Here is a 26468-nt window from a genome sequence, read left to right as displayed (position 1 = left end):
AAGGGGAAAACGCGAGACGAGCGGTTCCTGCAAGCGTGGTGGAACTGGCCGAAAGGGCTCGAGACCTTGCAAAGTGACAGCTCCCGGGGTCCCATAGCGTGGAGCCAATGCAGTTCAAGCAGGGTCAAGCTGAGCACTTTCGACCTTGCTTCAACTGCCAGTACTGAATGCTATAGAATTAGGGGAGTTGTAGTTCAGAGAAGGGCCGGGCCTCTTGGGCAGAGAAGGCTCAAGACCAGGGGTCCCCAAACTTTTTAAGCAGAGGGCCGGTCCACAATCTTTCAGACTGTTGAGGGGCCGAATTATCATTTGAAAAAAAATACAAACAAATTCCTATGCATACTGCACATGTCTTCTTTGTAGTGCAACAACAACAACAACAACGAAAGAACAATACAATATTTAAAAATGAAAACAATTTTAACTAACATAAATCTATTAGGATTTCAATGGAAAGTGTGGGTCTGCTACTGATCAATGAGATAGTCAAGTTAATTAGGATTGTTGTTGTTGTTGTGTGCCTTCAAGTCATTTCAGACTTTGGCGGAGCCTAAGTCTAAAATTAATTATTTATTTACTGCATTTATTTACTACATTTATATCCCACCCTTCTCACCCCGAAGGGGACTCAGAGCAGCTGTATGTACATACAATATATATATTATTAGCATAACATAATATTAGCATTATATATTACTATATTGAACTATACCACTATACTATTATATAATATGTAATATATAACATATAATTAATATTATTATATGGTATTACTATTAGTATTATATTGTATAACATAAGATTATTATCAATATTATATGTATATACAATATATTATATTATTAAAACTGATATAAAAATATTATATTATAAAACTGAGGGCGGGGGCCAGGTAAATGACCTTGGAGGGCCGCATCCGGCCCCCGGGCCTTAGTTTGGGGACCCCTGATCAAGACCTTATGAAGCGACAGCTCCCAAGGTTCCGTTGCACTGGGCCAACTGGAGCGGTCCAAAAAGTCACAGATATCTATACAGTATAGAGGAGATAAACAAGGGTTGTGTCTGTTAAATCACAGTAATATTGTGCATATATATCCAACAAAATATAAATACACAGCAGTGTAGTATTTCTAAAATAGATATTACAGGATTAAATTCTCACAAATATGTGTACATATAGCAAAACAGTTTGAGTTTAATTCACTCTACTGCTTAAAGCATATAGTGCAGGGATAAGCTTTTGCTCATATATGTGAGCTCACTACGGAAAACAAAAAAACCTTACTACAATACTCTATGAAGAACAACACAGGAATTGAATGAATGAGAATTCAACGAGAATATAGAGTCTCTGCAACCTAATTGTCCTTAAAAAAAAACCTGAAGAAGGGCCTGACCCGAAACAAAGAAAAAAACCCGGGACTCTTTGTCGTGCATCCTTTAAGGACACAACAACCATTTCTCATATCAGAGACTTCTCTCATTTCTACTTACCAACCTCCTCTTCATATGCAGGAAAGCAAAAGAAGACAACTACTTGCAGCATACTACGCAACTATAATATTGTTATAGAAAGACGCAAAAGAATGAATTGAACTCTAACCATTTTGTTACTTGTACATATATGAGTAAAAGCTTATCCCTGCACTATATGCTTTAAGCAGTAGAGTGAATTAAACTCAAACTGTTTTGCTATATGTACACATATTTGTGAGAATTTAATCCTGTAATATCTATTTTAGAAATACTACACTGCTGTGTATTTATATTTTGTTGGATATATATGCACAATATGACTGTGATTTAACAGACACAATCCTTGTTTACCTCCTCCAACTGGAGCGGTGTCAGAAGTCCATTAAAGAAGTGCACCTAAGCTGTGGAGTGAATGCATTTTTAAAAAAATATATGTATATTTTTATTATAAAGAAAAAATTTACTACATAAAAAGTGGGGGAACATTTTAGGTAAAGAAAAGTGGGAAAAATGATAAGAAAGAAAAGAAAAGAAAAGAAAATATCAGGAACCACACATAATACCTTTGCTGAACACAAACTTAACATTCACATCTCAAGAATTCTGTGATAATACATGTACTATAGAAAAGAAAGTTGTATCAAATAGTGAATGCATTTTTGACACCACTTTAACTTCTCCGTGCTTTGGGATCCTGGGAGCTGTAGTTTGCCACTTGGGCTCTTACGATTCCATAGCCTTGACCCAATGCCATCAAAGTGATGTCCAGCTGCATTAATTCTCCATCGTATGGGTCAATCTTGAGGCTTTTTGCTGAATCCCACCCTTGCAACTCCTGTCTTCCTTATCGTTTGATATTATCGGGACTATTGATGATGGGAATGATGATCTGGGAGGTTGTTGATGGGAATGATGATCTGGGAGGTTGGTGATGGGAATGATGATCTGGGAGGTTGGTGATGGGAATGATGATCTGAGAGGTTGCTGATGGGAATGATGATCTGGGAGGTTGGTGATGGGAATGATGATCTGGGAGGTTGGTGATGGGAATGATGATCTGGGAGGTTGGTGATGGGAATGATGATCTGGGAGGTTGGTGATGGGAATGATGATCTGGGAGGTTGGTGATGGGAATGATGATCTGGGAGGTTGCTGATGGGAATGATGATCTGGGAGGTTGCTGATGGTTATGATGATCTGGGAGGTTGGTGATGGGAATGATGATCTGGGAGGTTGGTGATGGGAATGATGATCTGGGAGGTTGGTGATGGGAATGATGATCTGGGAGGTTGCTGATGGGAATGATGATCTGGGAGGTTGCTGATGGTTATGATGATCTGGGAGGTTGGTGATGGGAATGATGATCTGGGAGGTTGGTGATGGGAATGATGATCTGGGAGGTTGGTGATGGGAATGATGATCTGGGAGGTTGCTGATGGGAATGATGATCTGGGAGGTTGGTGATGGGAATGATGATCTGGGAGGTTGCTGATGGTTATGATGATCTGGGAGGTTGGTGATGGGAATGATGATCTGGGAGGTTGCTGATGGGAATGATGATCTGGGAGGTTGGTGATGGGAATGATGATCTGGGAGGTTGCTGATGGTTATGATGATCCAGCAACATCTGGGTTGCTGCTGTTTGTACTGTTTCATTGTGGTCGGATTGAGGTGGAATCTCCTTCTCTGAACCCATGTCTCCATTGAGTCTTAATCTTTTGGGCAGCAGAAAAGAAGCCTGAGAGAAAGGGGGGCGTTTGTTCTCGCTCCTGTTGGAACATTGGAGGGTGGGCGAGTGGCACACGTTCAGGGCCACCATGGCTTCCTCCTCCTCCTCCTCTTCTGCCGTTGACTCACCGGCGTCTGACTCATCATCCCCAGGAAGGCAAACAGGCCCATTGAGTCACCACTGAGCCTGGCAGCAGACGGGAGCCGTGTGATCATGACGGAGGAAGAGGAGGAGGAGGGAACGTCATGGCATGGCTTTGATGCCCAGCCTGCATGGCAGACCCCATTCCTCCCATTAGAGCCAGGCTCTGGACCCCCAACTTCATGGCCATAAAGGGGCTGCAAAATATAATAATAACTAAACACCGATGTCTATTCTAAACACTATCTGAAAAATATGCACCACGATAAAGGTTCAAAGCATGGAACACAATACGTATATTAGAGCATCATATACATAATAATGTTAACAGTAATAGTACAACTGATGACCAAATTCAGTCAGCTGTAGTGACACACAGTCGTAACTTACAGAGTAGTAACCTACAGAGTATAAAGATTTATAGACTGCAATCATCCAGATTTAAATGCTACACAGAGCAGTTTTCAGTATAGAACATATATTAACATAATCTGTTTCCCCTAAAATAAGACATCCTCAGAAAATAAAACCTAGAGCATCTTTGGGAGCAAAAATTAATATAAGAAACTGTCTTATTTTCGGGGAAACACGGTATATCAACATGACTCTAACTAAATTTTGTTAGCGACACAGTGGGTGTACATTCAATCTCTCCACATTGGTATGTGATAATATGCTGTGAAACCAAATAAATCAGCATACAAATCAATTTACTCAAACCTGGCGTGGAGTCAAAACAAATCAAAGTCTCTGTAGTCCTGAAGCAGTTCTTTAGGACTCCTCAGGTTGTAAATGCAGACAATTAGTCGTAGCTTCAGTTTGTCAGAGATAAGCTTCCAAATAGGGGAATAGATGTTGCTTAGATGTCGATTCTAAGCTGGCTGTAGGTCAATGAGTTGTTTACAGTTCCCAGCCAGGTTCCCGGGTTATTATTTGTTTTGGGATGTTAGGTAATATCACTTAAGTTTGGTCCAAATCCATTGTTGGCTAGGTTCAGTGCTGTCTGCATAAAGGTGAACTACAACTCCCAAATTCCCTGGGAAATCACCCAAAAACTCTGCTAGTGCTCACAGTTGGCCATGTTGGGTGTGTGTGCCAAGTTTAGTCCAGATCTGTCGCCGGCTGGGTTCAGGGCTCTCTGAAAAGGGTAAACTATAACTCCCAGATTTGAGGTCAGTCACCCCCAAACCAAACCTATATTCACAGTTGGCCCTGTTGGGTCTGTGTGCCATGTTTGGTCTGGATCTGACATCAGCTGGGTTTAGTGCTTTCTGGATGCAGGTGAACTACAACTCCCAAAACTAAAGTCCATTCTCCTAAACCTCTGCAGTATGTTCAGTTGGTGATGGGGCTTCTCTGTGCCACGTTTGGTCCTAATCCATTGTCAGTGGGGGTCACAGTTTCTCTGGATGCAGGTGAACTATAAGTCCCGAAATCAGGGTCCATTCCCACCAACCCCTGCAGTATATTCAATTGGTTAGGGGGCTTCTCTGTGCCAAGTTTGGTCCCAGTCCATTGTTGGTGGGGGTCTCAGTATCAGTGAAATTATTGCAAGTCCATTGCATTGCAAGTTTCCACTGGACTGCACATCCCAGCATTCCTGACTTGTGGCATTGCATTCTCCTTGTGCTGATTATCCCGTTCGTTTCCTTTGCTGTTCCCAGGTACGGCGAGAAGGGAGACGCCATCCGGATCGAGAAGGTGATCTACACGGGGAAGGAGGGGAAGAGCTCCCGCGGCTGCCCCATTGCCAAGTGGGTGAGTGGCGTTGCCCGTAGACAATTGTGGTGGATGTAGTTTTACAAGGTCTTGAGACTTCTGTGCCAAAGGATGCTCGTGCCTCACATTACACATCCCAGCATTGCATTGCATGCATTAATTGCATAGTCAATGGCATGATCACTGGGTGGCTGTGAATTTTCCGGGCTGTCCGATGATGTTCTAGAAGCATTCTCTCCTGACATTTCGCCCATATCTATGGCAGGCATCCTATGGCCATACAGCCGGGAAAATTCACAGCAACCCACTGGCATTGAATGTTTGCCATTTTTACTTTGGAAGCTGCTCTGAGTCCCCTTGGGGGGAGGGAGAAGGTGGGTTAAAAATAAAGTGTTGTTGTTGTTGTTACATATATGGATGGTGTTAAAAAGGTACAGTTGCGCCTCCTTGTCCGCCCAAGCGATGGGTTTTACAGTGTCTAGTCCAGTGATTCCCAAAGTGATCCAGGGGGGCGGTGATGGCACCTATTAGGACATAAGGGCGGGGCCAGGGGAGGGGCGGGGCCTCTTCCCAAGTGCCGGAGACAGGGCTGAGCACCTGAGGTGCCTGTTAGGACACAGGGGGCGGAGCTAGGGAAGGGGGCGGGGCCTCTTCAAGAGCCTGAGACAGGGCTGAGCCTCTGTACCTCTCCTGAGAGGCCTTTTAGGACTAAAGGGCGGGGCTAGGGGTGGGGGCGGGGCCTCTTCCCAAGAGCGTGAGACAGGGCTGAGCCTCTATACCTCCCCTGAGGTGCTTGTTAGAACATGGGGACGGGGTATAGAGGTTGAGCCCCGTCTGGCACTTGGGAAGAGGCCCCGCCCCCTTCTCTAGCCCCGCCCCCTGTGTCCTGGCAGGCACCGCAGGACAGGGATAGAAGCTCAGCCCTGACTCAGAGCTTGTAACTCCGCCCATCCCAGTCCTGGCCACCCATTTGTGGCCCCGCCCACCTCCACCTCCCAGCTCTGCATCTTGGACTAGGGGAGAGGCTCAGCCCCGCCCTCTTGAGCAGGAGCCATGCCCACCCCTCTAAGCTACACCCCCTTTCCAGGGGGCGCTGAGTAATCTTTTTTTCTGGAAAGGGGGCGGTAGGCCAAATAAGTTTGGGAACCACTGGCCTAGACCAGTAGTATAGATGCTCAGCCCTGTCTCGGGCTCTTAAAAAGAGGTCCCGCCCCTTCCCTAGCTCCTCCCTCTGTTTCCCAACAAGTGCCTCAGGAGAGGTATAGAGACTCAGCCCTGTCTCGGGCTCTTGGGAAGAAGCCACGCCCACTTCTCTAGCTCCGCCCCCTGTGTGTCCTAAAAGGCGCCTCAGGTGCTCATCCCTGTCTCCGGCACTTGGGAAGACACCCCGCCCCTACCCTGGCCCCACCCCTGTGTCCTAATAGGTGCCATCACCGCCCCCCTGGATCATTGCAGCACCCACCAGGGGGTGGTAGCGCCCACTTTGGGACTCACTGGTGTAGGCCAACCCTGGAATGTTGACCATTGGTAGCTGAATCCGCCTATTATTATTATTATTATTATTATTATTATTATTATTATTATTATTATTTTCTGGGAGCCTTTGTGGCCTTTCAGAGGCTGATTTCCGTGTGGCGTGAATGCAGCTCCCGCTTGCCTTGCAGGTCATCCGAAGGCACAACCTGGAGGAGAAGCTGCTCTGCCTGGTGCGGCACCGTGCCGGCCACCACTGCCAGAACGCGGTCATCATCATCCTGATCCTGGCCTGGGAGGGCATCCCCCGGACCCTGGGCGACACGCTCTACCAGGAGCTGAGTGACATCCTCACCAAATACGGGAACCCCACCACGCGGCGCTGCGGCCTCAATGACGAGTGAGTGACAGGCATTGCGGGGGGAGCCCTCCATAGCTGGGCTGCAGTTGGAAGGGTTGAGGTCCTCTGATGCAGCTCTACGGTTGAAAACATACCTTAGAATTGTCTGGATGACCTGAGGGGGTTTGGTCTCCACCCCACCCATGCCCTGCCTGCTTGCCCCTGTCTTCTCCGGTGATGCCGACTCAACCCTTTTGCAGCCGGACGTGCGCCTGCCAAGGCAAGGACCCCAACTCCTGCGGCGCCTCCTTCTCCTTCGGCTGCTCCTGGAGCATGTACTTCAACGGCTGCAAATACGCCCGGAGCAAGATGCCCAGGAAGTTCCGCCTGCAGGGCTACAACCCCAACGAGGTGAGCCCTGTGGGCCCTGTGTCAAGGCTCGGGGATGGTCTCATAACTCGGGTGCAGGCCCGTAGCCAGAAAAAAAAATCAGGAGGGTGTGTTGTCGAAGGCTTTCATGGCCGGAATCACTGGGTTGTTTGTTGTTCATTTTCTGGGCTGTATGGCTGTGTTCCAGAAGCGTTCTGTCCTGACGTTTAGGCCACATCTATGGCAGGCATCCATAGACTTGGCAGACTTGGCAGCAGGATTGGGTTAACCAGCTAAAATTCAGGATTTTTTTTTACCTGAAAATTTTAGGAGGTGGTTCGTGTCAGGGTGGGTTTTAAAAACATCCGCTCCGCAGCACCCTGATTTATAGGTGATCCTTTGACTCTCACCAATTCATCCTTGGTCAGACTGCTTGCCCGTCCGGAGAAGCAGTACCGACAAACGACACTTCAGTCTGTGGCGCAGGCTGGTAAGCAGCTGCTGCAATAAATCACTCTGACCATGAGGTCATGAGTTCGAGGCCAGCCCGTGGCAGGGTGAGCACCCGTCAATTAAAAATAAAATATAGCCCCTGCTCGTTGCTGACCTAGCAACCCAAAAGATAGTTGCATCTATCAAGTAGGAAATAAGGTACCACTTATAAAAGTGGGGAGGCAAATTTAACTAATTTACGACGTTGGAATGAGGAAGTGAGGAAGTGCCATCAGAGTGGATGATGAAGCAGCTGCTCCCCCCTGTGGCCAGAATCGAACATCCCCTCAGGAGAAGGTTAAATTGCCTCTGTGTCTGTCTGTCTGTGTGTCTCTGTCTCGGTTTGATGTTTTTATGGGCATTGAATGTTTGCCCTATATGTACATAATGTGATCCGCCCTGAGTCCCCTTCTGGGTGAGAAGGGCGGAATATAAATACTGTAAGTAAATAAATAATAAATAAATCAGCTGAAGGCAGCGGTTCTAAGGCTTTATTCCAAATATATGCAAAGGTATTTACAAGATACAAAGTCCATCGCTCGTTGCAGACATGCTTTCTCCTTGCCGTTCAGCTCACACACATACTACTGATAAGAGCACATTCCACACAGAAAGACAAACGTCCTGTCAGAAAGGAAGTCACGACGTATTGGCTGCAGCAGGTTATCACTCAAACTGGCCTGCTGTTAATAGTTGAGTTGCTGGAACACAAGTTGCTGGATACACAGTTGCAAACAGTAAAAACACTTGATTCATCATTTCATCCTTACACCCAAAATAAACCAACAGTTTGAACCCTTAAACGGCCCCCTTGGCTAGGGTCTTGCTTGGGTGGGGGATGGGGGGCCCTTTGGAAGTTGGTCGGCCCGGAGCAAGACCTTTGACCGTCTCTTTCTCTTTCACTCCAGGAAGACGTGCTCCGGAAGAACTTCCAGGACCTGGCGACCGAAGTGGCCCCTCTCTACCAGCGCCTGGCCCCCCAGGCCTACCAGAATCAGGTCAGGAGCCATTCCACCCCAGAGTTGGGGGGGAGGGGGACACCAAAGGTCATCCAGTCCAACCTGATTCTTCCAAGAAAGTGAAAGGGATCTACTCTAATTCCTGGAAGTGTTATTATCACAGGGAAAGGGGGTTTCCACTGAAACTTTATCTCTAATCAATTCTCAATTCTCCTCCTTCTGCAGGTGACCAATGAGGACGTGGCGATCGACTGCCGCCTGGGCCTCAAGGAGGGGAGGCCGTTTTCGGGGGTCACGGCCTGCATGGACTTCTGTGCGCATGCCCACAAGGACCAGCACAACCTCTATAACGGCTGCACCGTGGTAAGCCTCCGCTTCTCCATCTTGCACTGGAAAGACCCGGCGTGGGGAGGGATCTGCACCGCACACTTGCCCGGCAGTTGGATCCAATTTCCCCCCATTGGCTACACAATAGACCGCCCCCCTCTGCTTTTGCAAGGGTGCCCGCAAGAAGTGGAGGAAGGAGCACAAATTCAGAACAACACTGCTTTCTAGGACTCTCTCGGTCCTCCAGTGTGACCCTTTGGCCGAGGTTGGTGTTCCCACCAAGCGTACTTGTGGTGGTGGTGGGACCTAGAAGAGGACCTCTCCTGATGATCCCAGGGCTCATGTGGGTGATAGGAGAAGATGCGGTCCCTCAAATAGGCTGGTGTCGCACCTCAGACTAGTTCACCTTGCTGTTGACACCAGGCAGCACACAGTAGATAGTCTTTTGTAATTTTACTGAGCAAAAGCAGAATATATATAGTATCAAAGCAGGCAGAAATATAGTTTCAAAAATAGTTGCAAAATAGAGTCAGTAAATCCAATAATCCATAGACAAGAAGCAATAGTCAATTCCCAAAGATACAAAAATCCAAAGGTTACAAGGATTCATGAACAAGAGTATATCCAAAGCAGGAGTAGCATGAAGACAGACCATCCACCCTGATGAAGCGAGAATTTGCTTTGACAAAGATTTGCCCTTCAACACACTGTTTTAAAAGCAACCCAGAAATGCATTCTTTTTCCCTTCACTGGCCTCCCTTTCCCCAGCTAATCTAAGGCTTTGCCGTGGCATTCCTTTCCATTGTAAACAGTCAGCCTGAGAGAGCAACGGGCCTTCAGACTTGCCCTGACCATCAAGGCCAAACTTCCCATTACCATTATCTCGCACCTGAACCTGAGCCTGAGACAAATTAAGCTCATTATTTCCCATGGGAATGTTTCTTTGGTTCTCATCCATGACAGGCTGCATCTGGAGCTCATCAACAGGCTGCACTTCTGAACCAGCCTGTGTTTGAATCCCATAATTCCCCACAGCATCATCCTGAAACTCATCTTGAATCCCATCATCTGAACCCTGCATCTGTAATCCAAAATCCCCTTCCTCATCTTCACTCTGGAACTGCTGCTGAGTCACAACAGCTGGATGTTATAGGCCAAATCAAACACCTTGAATTGTGCCCGGAAACAAACTGGAAGCCAGTGCAGCTGCTTCAGGAGCGGGGTAGTTCTTTCCCTGTATCCTGCTGCCATCAACAGTCTAGCAGCTGCAGTTTCCAAGGCGTAGCCCTGTCGCACCTCAGGCTAGTTCACCTTGCTATAGATATCCAGTCAGACACAAAGAAAGTCTTTTAAGGTTTTTATTAAGCAAAGCAGGATATAAATTCAAGCAGGCAATCAAAAGGTATTTTAAAGTTGCAATAAAAGAGTCAATAAGAATCCAATTGTTTCACAAGGTAGGAAAAAGGTCCATTAATCCAAAATGCAAGGTCCATGAGTCCATAGAACATAGCAAAAGCAATAATCCACAAGGCAAGGCAATAGTCCATAGAATCCAAGAACAAGGCCCAAAAATCCAAAGATCCAAGAATACTGACGAAGAGAGCATCCACCTAGAGAAAGCGAGGAATTGCTCTGACAAGGAAGCAATCTGCAAAGCACACTTTTAATAACAACTCAGAAAGGCGTTTCTTTTCCCACAGCTGGTCTCTCTTTTTCACGCCAACCTCTCACTTCTTCGAACCTGGGAACCCCTCCAAGATAAACGGTCCTCTCTAGATAAATCATTGCTTGAGCTACCGTTATCTTGCACCTGGACTGGAGCTGAACCGTCTCCCTCATTATTTCTCAAGGGAATGTCAGCCTGTTCATTATCTATAGCTCCTGGGGTCATCAGTTCATCCTGCTCAAACTGAAACTGCAAATCTCCGGCCTCTGAGTCAGACTACATCTCTGAACTAACTTCCGCCTCTGGCAACTCCTGAATCTGAAAACCAGAATCCCCTTCTCCAGAATCCCCTTCTTCTTCATCGTGAAACTGGCCAGCCTGTGGCTGGGTCACAACAAGCTCCACATAGAGCACGTTACAGTAATCCCATTCTTCTCTTTCTCCCTCCTCTCTTCCAGGTGTGTACCTTGACCAAGGAGGACAACCGCACCACGGGGCAGGTGCCGGAGGACGAGCAGTTGCACGTCCTCCCTCTCTACAAGATGTCCCCCACGGACGAGTTCGGCAGCGAGGAGCGGCAGGCGGCCAAAATGGGCAGCGGGGCCATCCAGGTGCTGACCTCCTTCCCGCGTGAGGTCCGGAGGCTCCCCGAACCAGCCAAGTCCTGCCGCCAGAGGCAGCTGGAGGCCCGGAAAGCAGCTGCCGAGAAGAAGCGCCTCCAGAAGGAGAAGCTCATGACCCCGGAGAAGGCCAAGCAGGAGGCCCTCCAGGCCCCGGCCCTCGACCAAGACCCAGCCATCGCCATCGCCGAGGGTGGGTGCCCCTTCAGATAGGCCAGAGAGGGACACCTCGGGGTCTGCCATAGGTTTGGCTTAGCCATAAAGAGATTGGAGGTCTGCAACGGCAAAGGAGGTCCTGGGTGCTTGTGGGGAGGTGTTTCCGTGGATTGGGAGGGTTTTCCAGGTGCCTGGAAATCATACCAGAACATTTCTATAGTCATTCTGAAATCTATGCATTCATTAATTTTTATTATGGTGATTTTTATCCTGCTTTATCTCTTTGTAACAACAACAACAACAATATAGTGGGGTCCATCAGTCCCTGCCCTCACTTTGCCCACCACTGTCCCAGATCCAAGTATCTGCAGACTAAACATTGCTTTTGGAAAGGGAGGAAAAGTTTCAGTAGTGGTAGCAGCAGCAGCAATAATAATAATAATAATAATAATAATAATAATAATAATAATAATAATCATAATAATCATAATCATCATCATCATCATCATCATCATCATCATCATCATCATCATCATCATGAACGTCTATATATAGAAAAATGTAATGTACGTTTGTAGGACTGAGTAAACAACAAAACCACTGAACCAAATCACACCAGATTTGGCCACAATACACCAACACATCCAAGGTATGTCCTTCACCCCCCCCCCCCAAAATGGATTGGCCTAGATATAACACAGCCAGGCATTGAAGCTGCAAGGCTATTCAGTGCAATTTAACCAGATCAATAAAGGATTAACCTTGGTAGAAGGCAGCCAAGCTTTGAAGCAGTGATACTACTCTGCACTATTGAAGCTGGCCAACTAAAGATTCCCCTAGGTAGCAAGCAGCCAGACTTTGAAGCAGCGAAGCTATTCATTGCAATTCAAATGGGCCAAAAAACTATTCCCCTAGAACGCAGGTACCCAGCCTTCCAAGCAGCAAGCCTATTCCATTGCATTCCAGCTCACCAAACAAGGATTCACATAAGAAGAAAACAGCCAGGCTTTGAGGCTGCAAGGCTATTCACTGCTATTCCACCTGGCCAACAAAGGATTACCATAAGCCACAGCAATGCGTGGCCGGGTACAGCTAATAATAATAATAATAATAATAATAATAATAATAATAATAATATAGTGGGGTGCATTGGTCCCATCCTCTGACTAAGATCCAAGGCTCTGCTGGGCCAGAGAGGCCATTTCTGCAGACTTACCGCTGCCTTTTGCTCCTCGTTTCCAGATGCTCCCTTGAAGAGCGGACTCCCTCCACCACCGGTGAAGCCTTCCATCAAAGTCGAGCCTCGGGGCCATTACAACGCGTTCAAGTACAACGGGAATGGCGTGGTGGAGAGCTACTCGGTGCTGGGGAACTGCCGGCCCTCTGACCCGTACAGCATGAACAGCGTCTATTCCTACCACTCCTACTATGCACAGCCTAACCTGCCTTCCATCAATGGGTTGCACTCCAAGTTTCCCCTCCCGTCGTTCGGCTATTACGGATTCCCCAGCAGCCCCACCTTCCACTCCCAGCTCTTCAATTACGGCGACGGGAGGGGCTCGCCTTGGGTTGACGGCAACGGCGGAGGCTACGAGAAGAAGCCGGACGTCCAGGTGCTGCAGGACAACCTGAGCCGTGTTTACCGGAGCCCCGACCCCTTGGACGATGTCCAGCCCACCGTCCGCAGCAAGAGCCACCACCAGTGGACCTACGAGCGGGCCAACCGGGGGGTCAGCAAGACCCCGCCGGCCACATCTCCCAGGTGCCCCTCGGCGGCTCCGTCAGACGCCCTGCCCTTTGCACAAAACACGCACTGCTTCAACAGCCGAACAATCAAGCAAGAGCCCGCGGACCCAGAAGCCGTCCAGCGGCCGGCGGAGCTCAGTTGCCAAAACCTCAACCCCGAAATGTCCCAAAACGGAGGCCCCATGGAGCCGCCAGCCTGGAGCCCTTACAAACCCCACCGGAACGAGTCCCCTTGCGAGAGGACTAGTCACGCGGAGAACCCTTGGAGCGCCTTCCCGTCCGGGGACTCCATGCTGGGGGCAAACGGGCAGAATAAACCCGGCCTCTTTGGCTCCCATTCGGCTTCCAGGCTGCCACCACAGAACCACTTGAGGGAGAAACCGTGGAGCCTGTTCCCCGGAGAAGGGCAGCCCATGGAGGAGAAGCCATGGAGCCCTTGCAAAGGGGACGACGGCAGCAGCGCCCCCAACTCGGTCTTCGCGGCCCCCGGCTCGGACCTCCAGGAGAAGCGCTGGGGCTTCGGACAGCTGGACTTGAGCTCCATCAAGGGCAGCGGGCGGACCCTGGGGGACCTCTGGGGCCCGGTGAAGGCGGACAGTCACCGGAACCCGACCCCGGGGCTGCACGGGCGAACGTGGCCTCCCTTTGGCTCCTTGCCCGCCGTGGCCCTGAAGGAGGAGACGGGGGTGGACCCTCCATGGGGCACCTTCGGCCTGGACGAGGGGACGCCGGAGAAGACCTTCAAGGAAGAGGAGGAGGAGGAGTGGTCCGACAGCGAGCACAACTTCCTGGATGAGAACATCGGCGGGGTGGCGGTGGCGCCGGCGCACGGCTCCATCCTGATTGAGTGCGCCCGGCGGGAGCTGCACGCCACCACGCCGCTCAAGAAGCCCAACCGCTGCCACCCGACCCGCATCTCCTTGGTCTTCTACCAGCACAAGAACCTCAACCAGCCCAACCACGGACTGGCCCTCTGGGAGGCCAAGGTCAAGCAGCTGGCGGAGAGGGCCAGGGCCCGGCAGGAGGAGGCCGAGGCGGCCGCGGCGGCAGCAGCCAGCCTGGGCTTGCAGGTCGAGGAGGGCAAAGGCTTTGGGAAGAAGCGCAAGTGGGGCAGCAACAGTGGCCCGGCCCCCGAATCCCAGCCGAAGGAGCGGAGGGGCGCGGTGCCCACCCGGGAGGCCCTGACCGTCCCCACGCACTCCGCCATCACCGCGGCCTCCTACGCCTTCACCAAGGTGACCGGGCCGTACAGCCGATGGATATGACGAAGAGGACGGAGACGAGCATGGCAAACAACGCAGCGTCGCAGGCGGCAATCTTACCTCACAGTCAGCAGCACTGGAACCCGGTGCTGGTTTTGTGGTGCTTTCCCCTCGCCGTCCGGAAACCGACCGACCGACAAGCGAAACCCCGGATCCGCCGTGTTTCCGCCGAGAAGCAGAGGTCGACCCAAGCCTACTGCGGTCCACTTTTTCTCCCCCCGGTCATTTGATTATTTATATCAGTCTCTGCGTGTTTTTAACCTTTGATTATGGCAAACGGGGGAATGGGGAATGATCATCCCACCGCGTCCTCCCTTTCGCGAGGGGGAGCCTTTTCATTCCGTTTCCGATCGATACCAAGGTGTGTTTGAATTTAATCAAAACGGAGATCATTCCAGAAAGGAATGGGAAGCAGACCTCGCCCCGTTGAGGCCTGTCCTGGGCTTCCCGCCTCGGACCTTTGTCTCAACCCAAGGTGCTTCTCTTTTGGGGAGAGACAGGGGCAAGGGCTTCTTACAGATCCGTGGGTCTCCGCAGGGAAAGAGGTGGCGTTTTCTTAATTCTTTCGCGCATTCCGGACTTCAGGTGCTGCTCAGTGGGTTTGGATAGGATTGGAAGCGTCCCCGTCAGTGTTCCGACGTCCTGGAGTTGTGATGGTTTCCAAACAGGATGAATAGACCGAATCAGTGTGGAAATAGGGGGAAGGGTGGTCTTGGGTTGGATCCCACTTTGGGAGGGAAGCAACCAATGAAATGCAAGTGGTAAATAATGGAAAACAAACCTTCAACAGAGATGGAGAGGAGCCGTGGCTCCCTCCGCACCCCAAAGTGTTGAAGGCCCATACAGATGACTTCCCGGAACATAGGTAGCTAACCCTTGCACACTTCTGTCCTTCCTTGGGTTTCCAAATGGTCCCAAAAGTCAAGGTTGTGTCATTCTCAATTGCGTTTAACTGAACGCAAAGTCTTCCGGACGGAGAAAAGGTTGTGCGGCACATCGTCGCCGATGCAGAAGAAAGTGGCTTCTGTTTTTCTTCCGTCAGCAGCAGCACTTCCAGGTGTTTAGTGGGCAAATCTGGTTATGAGGATGCAGAGAATGAAAGGAAGGGAAAGAGGGTGAAAAAGGGAGGGACAAAAAAGCCATATGGATCCACCTTGGAAAGGTGTCGGTGCAGAAAATCCCTCTTTCCTCTCTTTATTTATTTGTTCCGTGGACAGCCAAAGGCATGGCATTGGCTTTGAGCAGCCATTGGCAACGATGCCTTTGGTTCCTCGCAACTTTCTAAAATAGCGATTACCGGCCACGAGAGCCAAGCAGGGCAATGTCTCCCTCCCTCCCGTTCCTAACTTCCACTTTCCATAGCGATGAAAGGCAAACGATGCTATCAATCCCAATTCCAGGTTCGGCTACTGTCTCTTTAAGATACGACTCTCCTGCTTTCCGCTGGTGCATGCTGCCCATGTTCACAATGGGACATTTCTTTTTGAAAAATAATGAAATTTGTAAGTTTTGTTTTATTTTATTTAACTTTTCCGGTGCTGTTTTTTAAATTTTAATTTTGACTTTTTTGAACTTGCTGGGGGGTCGCCAAGGGGCGAGGGGCCGGATTTCGGCGACGACCGACGCATTCAAAATGTCAAAGCGGGTGCTTTTTTTGAAACTCCGAATTGCCATTTTTATTTTAATTTTACGAACAATGGACTCCTAAAAGTGCGGTTTGAAGAACAGCCGGATCTGTGTTTCTCTGGCGCCAAAATAGGTGGCAATGTGGTCACCTACAGTGTGCTATGATGTAGTTTGAAAGCGCATTATGCGGTCAGTGTAGACCCATGCCGGGCAGTTCAAAGTGTGCTATGTGAGAGCATAAATCCAGCCTAAGGCCCTATCTATACTGCACTGTAACCAGTTCGAAATTGCATTTATACGGTCAATGTCGACTCATATAATGCACTCCAGTGCAGTAAAACTGTGCATATATATATATATATATATATATATATATATATATTGTCAGAAGCGACTTGAGAACATACTGCAAGTTGCTTCTGGTGCGAGAGAATTGGCCGTCTACAGAGACGTTGCCATCCTGCTGGGAGGCTTCTCTCATGTCCCCGCAAGCTAGAGCTGACAGACGGGAGCTCACCCCGCCTTGCAGATTCGAACCAGCAACCTTCAGGTCAGCAACCCAACCTTCAGGTCAACAGTCCAGCCGGCACAAGGGTTTAACCCGTCGTGCCAAACTACATTGTGGGATCAGTTTAGATCCCGCCGAAGCGAGAAAGGAATGGACTCCACTTTGGAATCCTTTTGACAGTTTTTGCAGGAAGATCTATATCAGTTATTGATTGCAATAGAGAACAGCAGGAATATTGTTTTGTATGGGAAAATATGATTTTGGGTGCATTTTCCCCCCGTTTTCCGTAATATGGTCAGGTTACCCTGTGCTTGGGAATTGCCGAGGGTTTCTTTCCGACGTTGGGGTGAATCCTATAAGGGTTTTGGATGGGATTTTTCGAAGGCCAAGGCGGTAAACGGGCCTCGAAACGGGTGAGAACACGGAGGAGTCTTTGCATGCTTTCGAAGACATTTTAACAGACGACGGGTCTATTTCTGTAGGGAATCTCTCCCCGATCCTTTTGGCTTTAAGAGGCCTGTAATATGGATATTCTCCGAGGTGCAAAAGGCCAGGGATTCAACCTGTTAGTGATCCAAACTCTTTGACGATCCATTCTGTTGTTTTTGAACAGGTGCCTTTCGAGAAGTTTAAAAACACAAAAGATGGCTTGCGAATTTATATATATACAATCTATATATATGTATGTATCCCCCCCTACTCTGTACATAGCATTTCTCTCTCACTAAGGAAAAGGAAACCCAGGCGCTTTAATCCCGGATCCTGAGCGTTTTCTGAGGCTCTGATTTTAAAACTGTAAATAGAGAAAAGAATTTTTTTTTTAAGAAAAAGAAAAGCACTTTCACCAAGATTTAAAAGGAAGGAGGAAAACGAAAATAAATTACCCCGTTGACTTGAAGAGCGGTATGTTTCAAAGCAGGAAAAGACGATGTAAATAGAGACGAAATATTTCACGCATCCTTTTAAAGAAACAAAACAAAACACATTAATTCGTTGCTTTACTGTACGGCGACACTCTTTACCGTATCCTTCTGTTTCTCAAGGGGATTATTTTGCGACGCTGAGAATACCGCAGACTCCAAATCGATAGGAAAAGCTTGGTGTTGTCCAAATCGTCAAATCCCTTTTCGGTGCAAATTAGCCATGGATTTCAGGGAGGTTTTTCATAGAATTACAGAGTTGGAAGGGACCTCGTGGGCTGGACATCCAACCCCATTCTGCCAAGAAGCAGGAAAATCTCATTCAAAGCATCCCCGACAGATGGCCATCCAGCCGCCTCTTCAAAGCCTTCACCACATTCTGCAGCGGAGAGTTCCACTGCTGAACAGCTCTCTCTCACAGTGAGGAAGTTCTTCCTTGTGTTCAGGTGGAATCTCCTTCCTTTCCTGTAGTTTGAAGCCGTTGTTCCATTGCGTCCTAGTCTCCAAGCTTGCTTCCTTTTTCCTATGATTTCCCCTCACATACATGGCTTTCATGTCTCCTCTCAGCCGTCTCTTCTGCAGGCTAAACATGCCCAGGTCTTTAAGCCGCTCCTCATTTGGTTTGTTCTCCAGACCCTTGATTCTTTGAGTCGCTCTTCTCTGGACACATTCCAGCTTAGAGTCAACCTCTCCCTTTTATTTCAGTGCCCAGAATGGGACACAGTGTGATTCCAAGGCAGAATACAATACAGGGGTAGCATGACTTTTCTGGATGTAGACACTAGATTCTTCTTGATGCAGTCCAAAATCCCATTGGCTTTTTTAGCTGCCGGATGACATTCCTGGCTCAAGTTCCCTTTCCTCCCCACGAGGACTCCCAGATCTTGTTCAGACGTATCTTGCTTTTGTCCCTGTTGAACTTCTTTTTGTTAGTTTTGGACTATCATCTCTCTAATCTGTTGAGATCATTTTGGATTCGCCTCCTGTCTTCGGGAGTCTTGACTCTCCCTCTCAATTTGGTCCAGTCTGCAAATATGATGGTCATGCCTTCTAACCCTTCATCTAAGCCATGAATAAAGATCCTGAACAGAACCGGACCCTGCTGATGGCACTCCACTTGTCACTTCTTTCCAGGATGAAGAGGAACCACTGGGGAGAATCACCCTTAACTTAACCAATCATTGAATTTCTTTTCGGTGCAAATTGGTCATGGATTTCTGGGAGATTTTTCCCCGCGAAACTTTGCAAAATCCTACATAACTTTCCTGCTCTTCAGGCCTTTGAAACAACTATTTGCCATTCAATGTTTGCTGGATGCAGACCTTTGCAGGATGTCTCTTCCCTTTGGCATGCGACTTCTCACAACCTCAGAGGATGCCTGCCATAGATGTGGGCGAAACGTCAGGAGAGAATGCTTCTGGAATATGGCCAGACTGCCCAGAAAACACACAACAACCCTGTAATCCCGGCCATTAAAGCCTTCGACTACTTCTCTGCATGTTTTAATACTGTGAGGATCTCCTCTTTTAAGATCGGAAGCGTTTCTTTTTGTTAGGAGCCTCTCCTTTTTTAAAATTTGCAACCTTTCATCAGACCAGACTTTTCCAGATCCAGTTGTGATATGGAATTGGTTTTCCTTCCATTGGTCCTCAACTTCTTCCTGCAAAAGAATGCTTTTGGTTTGCTTCTCGGTTTGGTTTCCTTTTTTAGCATCTTGTTTGACATGTTTGCAAGGAATTCCTTGGAAGCTCACTTGAGATAAGACATTGCAATCTCTCTCTCACTATATATATACAAATGCATTTGTTGGATGTTGGCTCAAGCATTTCCATTTCGAAATTCAGTACTTTTCGGCTGTAATAAGGAGCGAAATAGCCTTCAGTCTCTTTTCCACGGAGAGAGCCAAACACAGACCTTTCGGGGCTACGTTTTCTATCCTCCAAAAAACAAGTCGGACCTATACATGATTCCATTCTTTAGCCATATAAATCATTCCATTATTTATCCTGCTCCTCTTTACATTGCTTCCCCAGTAAGGAACCAAGGTGATGAGAGAAATGGCCCAAATAGCTCTTTCCTTTCTTCCGGGGACCAAATGCCCTTTGTTGTGACGCTGCTCCAAAGTGGTTTGAGCTGGAATCACTTGATCGTATTTGGGGGTCCAAGGCAATATTTATTTCAATGTAGGTGGGAGACCATAAAGCCTCAGGCCTATATAACATGTAAACATACATGCAGTGCCATCATATATGGACACACACGGTCCATTTGATATTAAAAGACAGACTTCATCCAACCTGAGCCCTATTTAAATGGATGTTTTTCGTGCATAGCAACAAGGAGGTTATTTCCATATTGCAACCCGCCTTGAACCTTAAATGTGAGGAGGATAAAATACGTAATTGCGCCAGTTATTTGCTTAGTCTTTGCTGATGGAGATGTGCAAATTCTTCCTTGGACCCGTCTTTTGCTGCCTTTTGCCCCAGACGATTCTAGAGTCCGACATGGCACGATGCATGTTCATGGACACGTTTTGGGACCTCGAGGCTGCCCTGGCCCCATTGAAGCCATTGGGGTGGTGCTATGATAACCCTAGAAAAATGTCCTAGGATATAATATTTCCAAATATCTCCAGCAAGTTTCCTATCTGGGTACTGCCTGACTCTCTCTTTGCACTTGTGTTCAAATACTTTGGTTTTCATGGTGCAGGAAAGTGGTGCTATCTTGCTCTCCCGCCGAGTTTCATTTCACGAAACCAAAACGTCGTCAACAACTTCCCTTTGGCCCTTCTCTTTCAAGACTTTTGTGCTTCGATTGGGCTCAATTTCTCTAACAATTTCTTTTTGGAGGCGTAGGGACGGCCATGGCAACCTCCCAACTTGGTGCTAGAATCAGAAAAACATAGAAATCTTCATGCAAGGGCCCAGGATAATAAATCCGTATCCATCTCGATGCAAAGACCTGATACAATAAGTACATAGAAATCTTAATGCAAGGTTCCAGGATAATAAATCCGTATCCATCTCGATGCAAGGGCCCGATATAATAAGTACATAGAAATCTTAATGCAAGGGTCCAGGATAATAAATCCGTATTCATCTCGATGCAAGGGCCTGATATAATAAGTACATAGAAATCTTAATGCAAGGGTCCAGAATAATAAATCCATATCCATCTCGATGCAAAGATCTGATACAATAAGTACATAGAAATCTTAATGCAAATGTCCAGGATAATAAATCTGTATCCATCTCGATGCAAGGGCCCGATATAATAAGTACATAGAAATCTTCATGCAAGGGTCCAGGATAATAAATCTGTATCCATCTCGATGCAAGGGCCCGATATAATAAGTACATAGAAATCTTAATGCAAGGGTCCAGGATAATAAATCTGTATCCATCTCGATGCAAAGGTCCGATATAATAAGTACATAGAAATCTTAATACAAGGGTCCAGGATAATAAATCCGTATCCATCTCGATGCAAAGGTCCGATATAATAAATACATAGAAATTTTAATGCAAGGGTCTAGGAGAACAAATCCATAGCAATCTCGCTGTGAAGATCCAGTCCTGGTGCTGCGGAAGGCATTCATAAATCCCCATTGACTTCTTTGGAGGAAGGTTTAGGGTCAAAATCTCCCCATTTGCAGTGCTTGGCCTCCGTGACACCAAACGATATGTGTTTCAAATATAGTTTGGCCCGATTGCGAAGAGATCAGTGGCTTTTGAAACAGGTCAGTGGCCACTTTGCTAAAGGGCTGCCGATGCGCATTTTCCTCTCAGCATTGTGCATTTGTCACATAACGCATTGGAAGTGCAGGGTTTTGCAAGAGGATCATGCCATATATGTATATCTATATCTCATCAGGTTGAGAGAGTGCTCATCCTGCAAAAGGAAAGGAGCCAACATCTCAACTGACCAGCACTGGGGAACGAATGCAGTTTGAACTGCCGGCACTCAATGTGATGGGATCCTGGGAGCTGCAGTTTGGCGGAAAGGGTCTCGAAGACCTTGCTAGGCCCCAACTCTCGGCATCCCAAGTGGAGTCTGAACTGCATTCCTTCCACAGTGGAGACAAACCCAGAGACCAGAGGGTGCTTTTTTTCAAAGGCCAGGAAACCTTTATATTCCAAACAAACGAAATGGTGCTATCTCGGTGCGGGTGATTTTCAAAAAAAGCAAAAACCATTTGCTGGTGTTTTTGTACTGTTTACATCTGTGGGCCAAATCCCCTCTCGCTCAGGTGCAACACCGGAGAGCAAGCAGGGCGTTTCCGTGTTTCGAAATGCCCGGAACCAGGAACATCTCCGAAAACGTCTACTTCTGAGCCTGTTTACACTTCCACAGATCCGGCTGAGGCTGCTTTGGGGCAAAGGAGAGGTTTGCATCTAGACATGTGTCTGTCTACACTGTGGAATTAATGCACTTTGGCGCCTGTTGAGCTGCACCGTGGGATCCCGAGCGTCGTCGTTGTAAAGACCTTGGAAACGGCACCTCTCGGGGATACCATTGAGCCATGGCGGTCAAAGTGGGGCCAAACTGCATTAATTCCACAGTGTGGATCCATCCTAGGACTTGAACCTCCGTTTACGGAGCCGAACCGCTCACGGCTTCAGGTTGGGATGTGCTTTTTCGTTCTCAGCCAGAGTTTCCCTTGACGGGACCAGGTGCTAATAGATCTGCAATGGCTTTTGGGATCAAGCCATACGAATCCATAGAAATATGGGCCGAACGGATATGTCGTCTTCAAGCCGGTCTTTGCGTCGACACTTGTGCCAATTTAGTCGCAAGTGTGTGCGTCGTGCACTCTTAATTCCTATTATTAATATTATTATTCTTATGCAAAAATAATAAAAAAATAAATAAAATATGGGTGCTGCATTGGACTTTTTCGAGGCCACTCTTGAGACAGAGCAGCTATTTGCAAAAGCTAAAGGAAACCTTACGTTCCTTGTCCGCATCCGCTTTGCTTTGCTTGTTTTTATGGCTTAATAGCAAAAAGAAACAAACAGTCCTTTCCCACATTAGACCCCCATTGGGTGCGTCTACACTGGGGAGTTTAATGCAACAGACACCGTTCACTGCTTTGGTATGGGAGTTGTAGTTTGCACACTCTTTGGAAGGCAAAACACCTTGCAAAACTGCAGCTCCCAGGATTGCATGCATGGCCTGGAGCCGTGGCGGTGAAAAGCGGTGCCGAACCGCTTTAATTTTGCAGTGTAGATGCACCCAAAGGCAGCATAAATAGGTTTGTTTTACGGAGCATGGATTCCGAATCTTTGCCAGCTTCCTTTTTGTGACTTTTACGATGTTTTTTTTAATATTACAAAAAAATGGGTGTATTACAAATTGTGAGTAGTTGCGTCTGACAAAAATGTTCTTTCGGTGCTATTTATTTCCGACTGTCTCTCTCTCTCATTCACCTTCTAAGAAATAACAAATACATGACATAAAAGGCAGGGTTTTCGTGGTGGAATAAGCTTGTTGCGCTCACAATACGTCCAAAAAATACCTCAAAAGAAAGCAGAGTATTGTGGCAACCTGTGACTTCGGATGCGTAGCTAACAATGGGACGGATGCCGATATTATTATATTCACGTATATATAGGTATATCTCAATACTACTCGGACACTGTACTTGACATCTTAGGAACTGTGTGGCCTTTTCGAGGCTATTCTTAGGCAATTTTTCCCTTTCTGAAAAACGCAATGGCAAGAAAAGATGTTGCAAACACTGGGATTTTTCGGGAGCGATTCCTTGAACCTTGAGCAAAGTATTATATAATATTTACTTGGATAAAATGTTCTCTAAGCTCTTGCAAATCGGCCACAATTGGATGGTATATCTGATGACGGATTTTGGAACCATGTAGGTTGGACTATTTGTTCATATCTGGGATGAATGTTATGACATTGCCTCCTACAAATATTACAGTTTTGCATCGTATTTTTAATAAACTCTGGGATAAATATTGGCATCGTCCCTGGGATAAATATTGCGCTACTGGGCGCTCCTAATGTTATAGCATTGCATCCTATTTGTCAATATTTGGGCTGAATATTGTGATATTGCATCCTTTTCTGTTAATATCTGGGATACATATTATGATATTGCATCCTATTCGTTAATATCGGGGATGAATATTATAGTATCACATCAAATAGGATAAATATCACAGTAGTATAGTATTGACAGTATAGTATATTTATAGTAGGAGCCCCCAGTGGCGCAGCGTGTTAAAGCGCTGAGCTGCTAAACTTGCAGACCGAAAGGTCGCAGGTTCGAATCCGGGGAGTGAGGTGAGCACCCGCTGTTAGCCCCAGCTTCTGCCAACCTTGCAGTTTGAAAACATGCAAATGTGAGTAGATCAATAGGTACTGCTCCGGCGGGAAGGTAACAGCGCTCCATGCAGTCATGCTGGCTACATGACCTTGGAGGTGTCTATGGACAACGCCGGCTCTTCGGCTTAGAAATGGAGATGAGCACCAATCCCCAGAGTCAAGGGAAAACCTGTTTATTAACGTCTGGGATTAATATTATAGTATTGCATCCTATTTATTAATATTTGGGTGAAATATTGTGATATTGCATCCTATTGGTTAATATCTGGGATACATATTATGATATTTCATCCTATTGGTTAATATCTGGGATACATATTATGATATTGCATCCTATTTGTTAATATCTGGGATACATATTATGATATTTCATCCTATTGGTTAATATCTGGGATACATATTATGATATTGCATCCTATTCGTTAATATCTGGGATACATATTATGATATTTCATCCTATTGGTTAATATCTGGGATACATATTATGATATTTCATCCTATTGGTTAATATCTGGGATACATATTATGATATTTCATCCTATTCGTTAATATCTGGGATACATATTATGATATTGCATCCTATTTGTTAATATCTGGGACACATATTATGATATTTTATCGTATTTGTTAATATCTGGGACACATATTATGATATTTCATCCTATTCGTTAATATCTGGGATACATATTATGATATTTCATCCTATTTGTTAATATCTGGGACACATATTATGATATTGCATCCTATTCGTTAATATTGGCAATAAATATTATAGTATCATGTCGAATAGGATAAATAGTATAGTGTTGATATTTGGGACAAAATATTCTGCCGATTTGCAAACTTTTCCGAGATTTTGGAAGGCGAGCAGAGCTTCCCTTGCGTTTACATAGTCTATGTTTTTAATGCCCGTATTTTCGGGTTCTTTGCCTAAGAATAGTCAAGCTAATGGCCAAACCTTTTTTGTTCTGTTTCAATATCAGGGATCCTTTTGTTTTACTAATGAATTTTGTTTATTTCTTCGTATTGCCGTCTTTCTCTCTTTGTTGTTCGGGGTTGGCTTTGGAAGGCGGTGCGTGTTGGATTTCTTTCGGCATTCGTTTTTGATGCATTTTGTAGGAATCGAAGCCGGCCGAGGGAACGATTCCTTTGGTTGCAGCTTTTATTTCCACGCGTCGGGTTGAATGCCGCGTTCTGGGTTCGAATTTGGGCGACGGAGAATTTCCCCCCCTTTCCCCCCCCCCCCCATGGACCACACTTGAAACGATTTCTCTTTTGTTTCCTTCTGTTGATTTGTGACTGTGGCTACTTGAAAAAAAAATGAAGTTTTATCTGGGGTTGGTTGACAAAAAAATAAAAAATGAAATAATAAATAATGGTAGATTTTACAATGTCTCAAGGCAATAGGACTTGTGTATTAAACTGTAGATAATATCCTTAGTACAGTAAAAATGGATGCCGATAATTTTATTTTGTATAATTTCCCCTTTTGTCTCTCTTGGTTTCCTTCTTTTCTCTCCTTTGTCAGTCTCTTGGCAAATTTATTTCATTGCAAGTATGATGAACCCTTCTTTCTCCTCTCTCTCTCTTCTTAATTTGTATTTTATTATGTTACACAACCAAGCCGGTTTGTGAAATGTATTATTATTATTATTCCTGATATCTTTAAACTATTGTGGGTGTTTTAATAAATTTTATATTTATTTTTTGCACTCAAATTCGGTGTGTGTTTGTTTTCCCCCCTGCTAGCGGATTTCATGTTTCCCGCGGCCCGGTCCGTTACGGTTTTATTTATTCATACTCAAGTATAAGTCGACCCGAATATAAGCCGAGGCACCTAATTTTACCACAATAAACTGGGAAAACATTGACTCAAGTATAGGCCGAGATAGCAATAAAATTACCGTATATACTCTAGTATAAGTCGACCCGAATATAAGCCAAGGCACCTAATTTTACCACAATAAACTGGGAAAACATTGACTCAAGTATAAGCCGAGATAGCAATAAAATTACGGTATATACTCGAGTATAAGTCGACCCGAATATAAGCCAAGGCACCTAATTTTACCACAATAAACTGGGAAAACATTGACTCAAGTACAAGCCGAGATAGCAATAAAATTACGGTATATACTCGAGTATAAGTCGACCCGAATATAAGCCAAGGCACCTAATTTTACCACAATAAACTGGGAAAACATTGACTCAAGTACAAGCCGAGATAGCAATAAAATTACCGTATATACTCGAGTATAAGCTGACCCGAATATAAGCCGAGGCACCTAATTTTACCACAATAAACTGGGAAAACATTGACTCAAGTATAAGCCGAGAGTGGTAAATTTCAGAAATAAAAATAGATACCAATAAAATTACATTAATTGAGGCATCAGTAGTTAAAATGTTTTTTTTAATACAGTAGTCTCACTTATCCAAGACTCACTTATCCAAGGTTCTGGATTATCCAATGCATTTTTGTAGTCAATGTTTTCAATATATCGTGATATTTTGGTGCTAAATTCATAAATACGGTAATTACAACATAACATTATTGAGTATTGAACTACAGTAGAATCTCACTTATCCAA

General features: G+C 46.2%; 1 protein-coding gene across 3 annotated transcripts in view; it reads left to right on the top strand.

Annotated features, from left to right (window-relative positions):
- tet3 (tet methylcytosine dioxygenase 3) overlaps positions 1-25589 on the top strand; it is a 70769-nt gene extending 45180 nt beyond the window's left edge. For all 3 annotated transcript variants that reach the window (XM_008121818.3, XM_016997846.2, XM_062961463.1), the window contains 7 exons: positions 5011-5104; positions 6730-6938; positions 7139-7289; positions 8648-8737; positions 8924-9061; positions 11150-11504; positions 12710-25589. In XM_008121818.3, the coding sequence (XP_008120025.2) occupies positions 5011-5104; positions 6730-6938; positions 7139-7289; positions 8648-8737; positions 8924-9061; positions 11150-11504; positions 12710-14478 (2806 nt within the window). In that variant the 3' untranslated portion in view covers positions 14479-25589. The remainder of the gene's footprint in view (positions 1-5010; positions 5105-6729; positions 6939-7138; positions 7290-8647; positions 8738-8923; positions 9062-11149; positions 11505-12709) is intronic.
- Positions 25590-26468: the final 879 nt, after the last annotated feature.

The sequence above is a fragment of the Anolis carolinensis genome, unplaced genomic scaffold (genome assembly GCF_035594765.1).
Source record: "Anolis carolinensis isolate JA03-04 unplaced genomic scaffold, rAnoCar3.1.pri scaffold_8, whole genome shotgun sequence".
NCBI lineage: Eukaryota > Metazoa > Chordata > Lepidosauria > Squamata > Dactyloidae > Anolis > Anolis carolinensis.
This window is presented reverse-complemented; position numbering and strand designations above follow the sequence as displayed.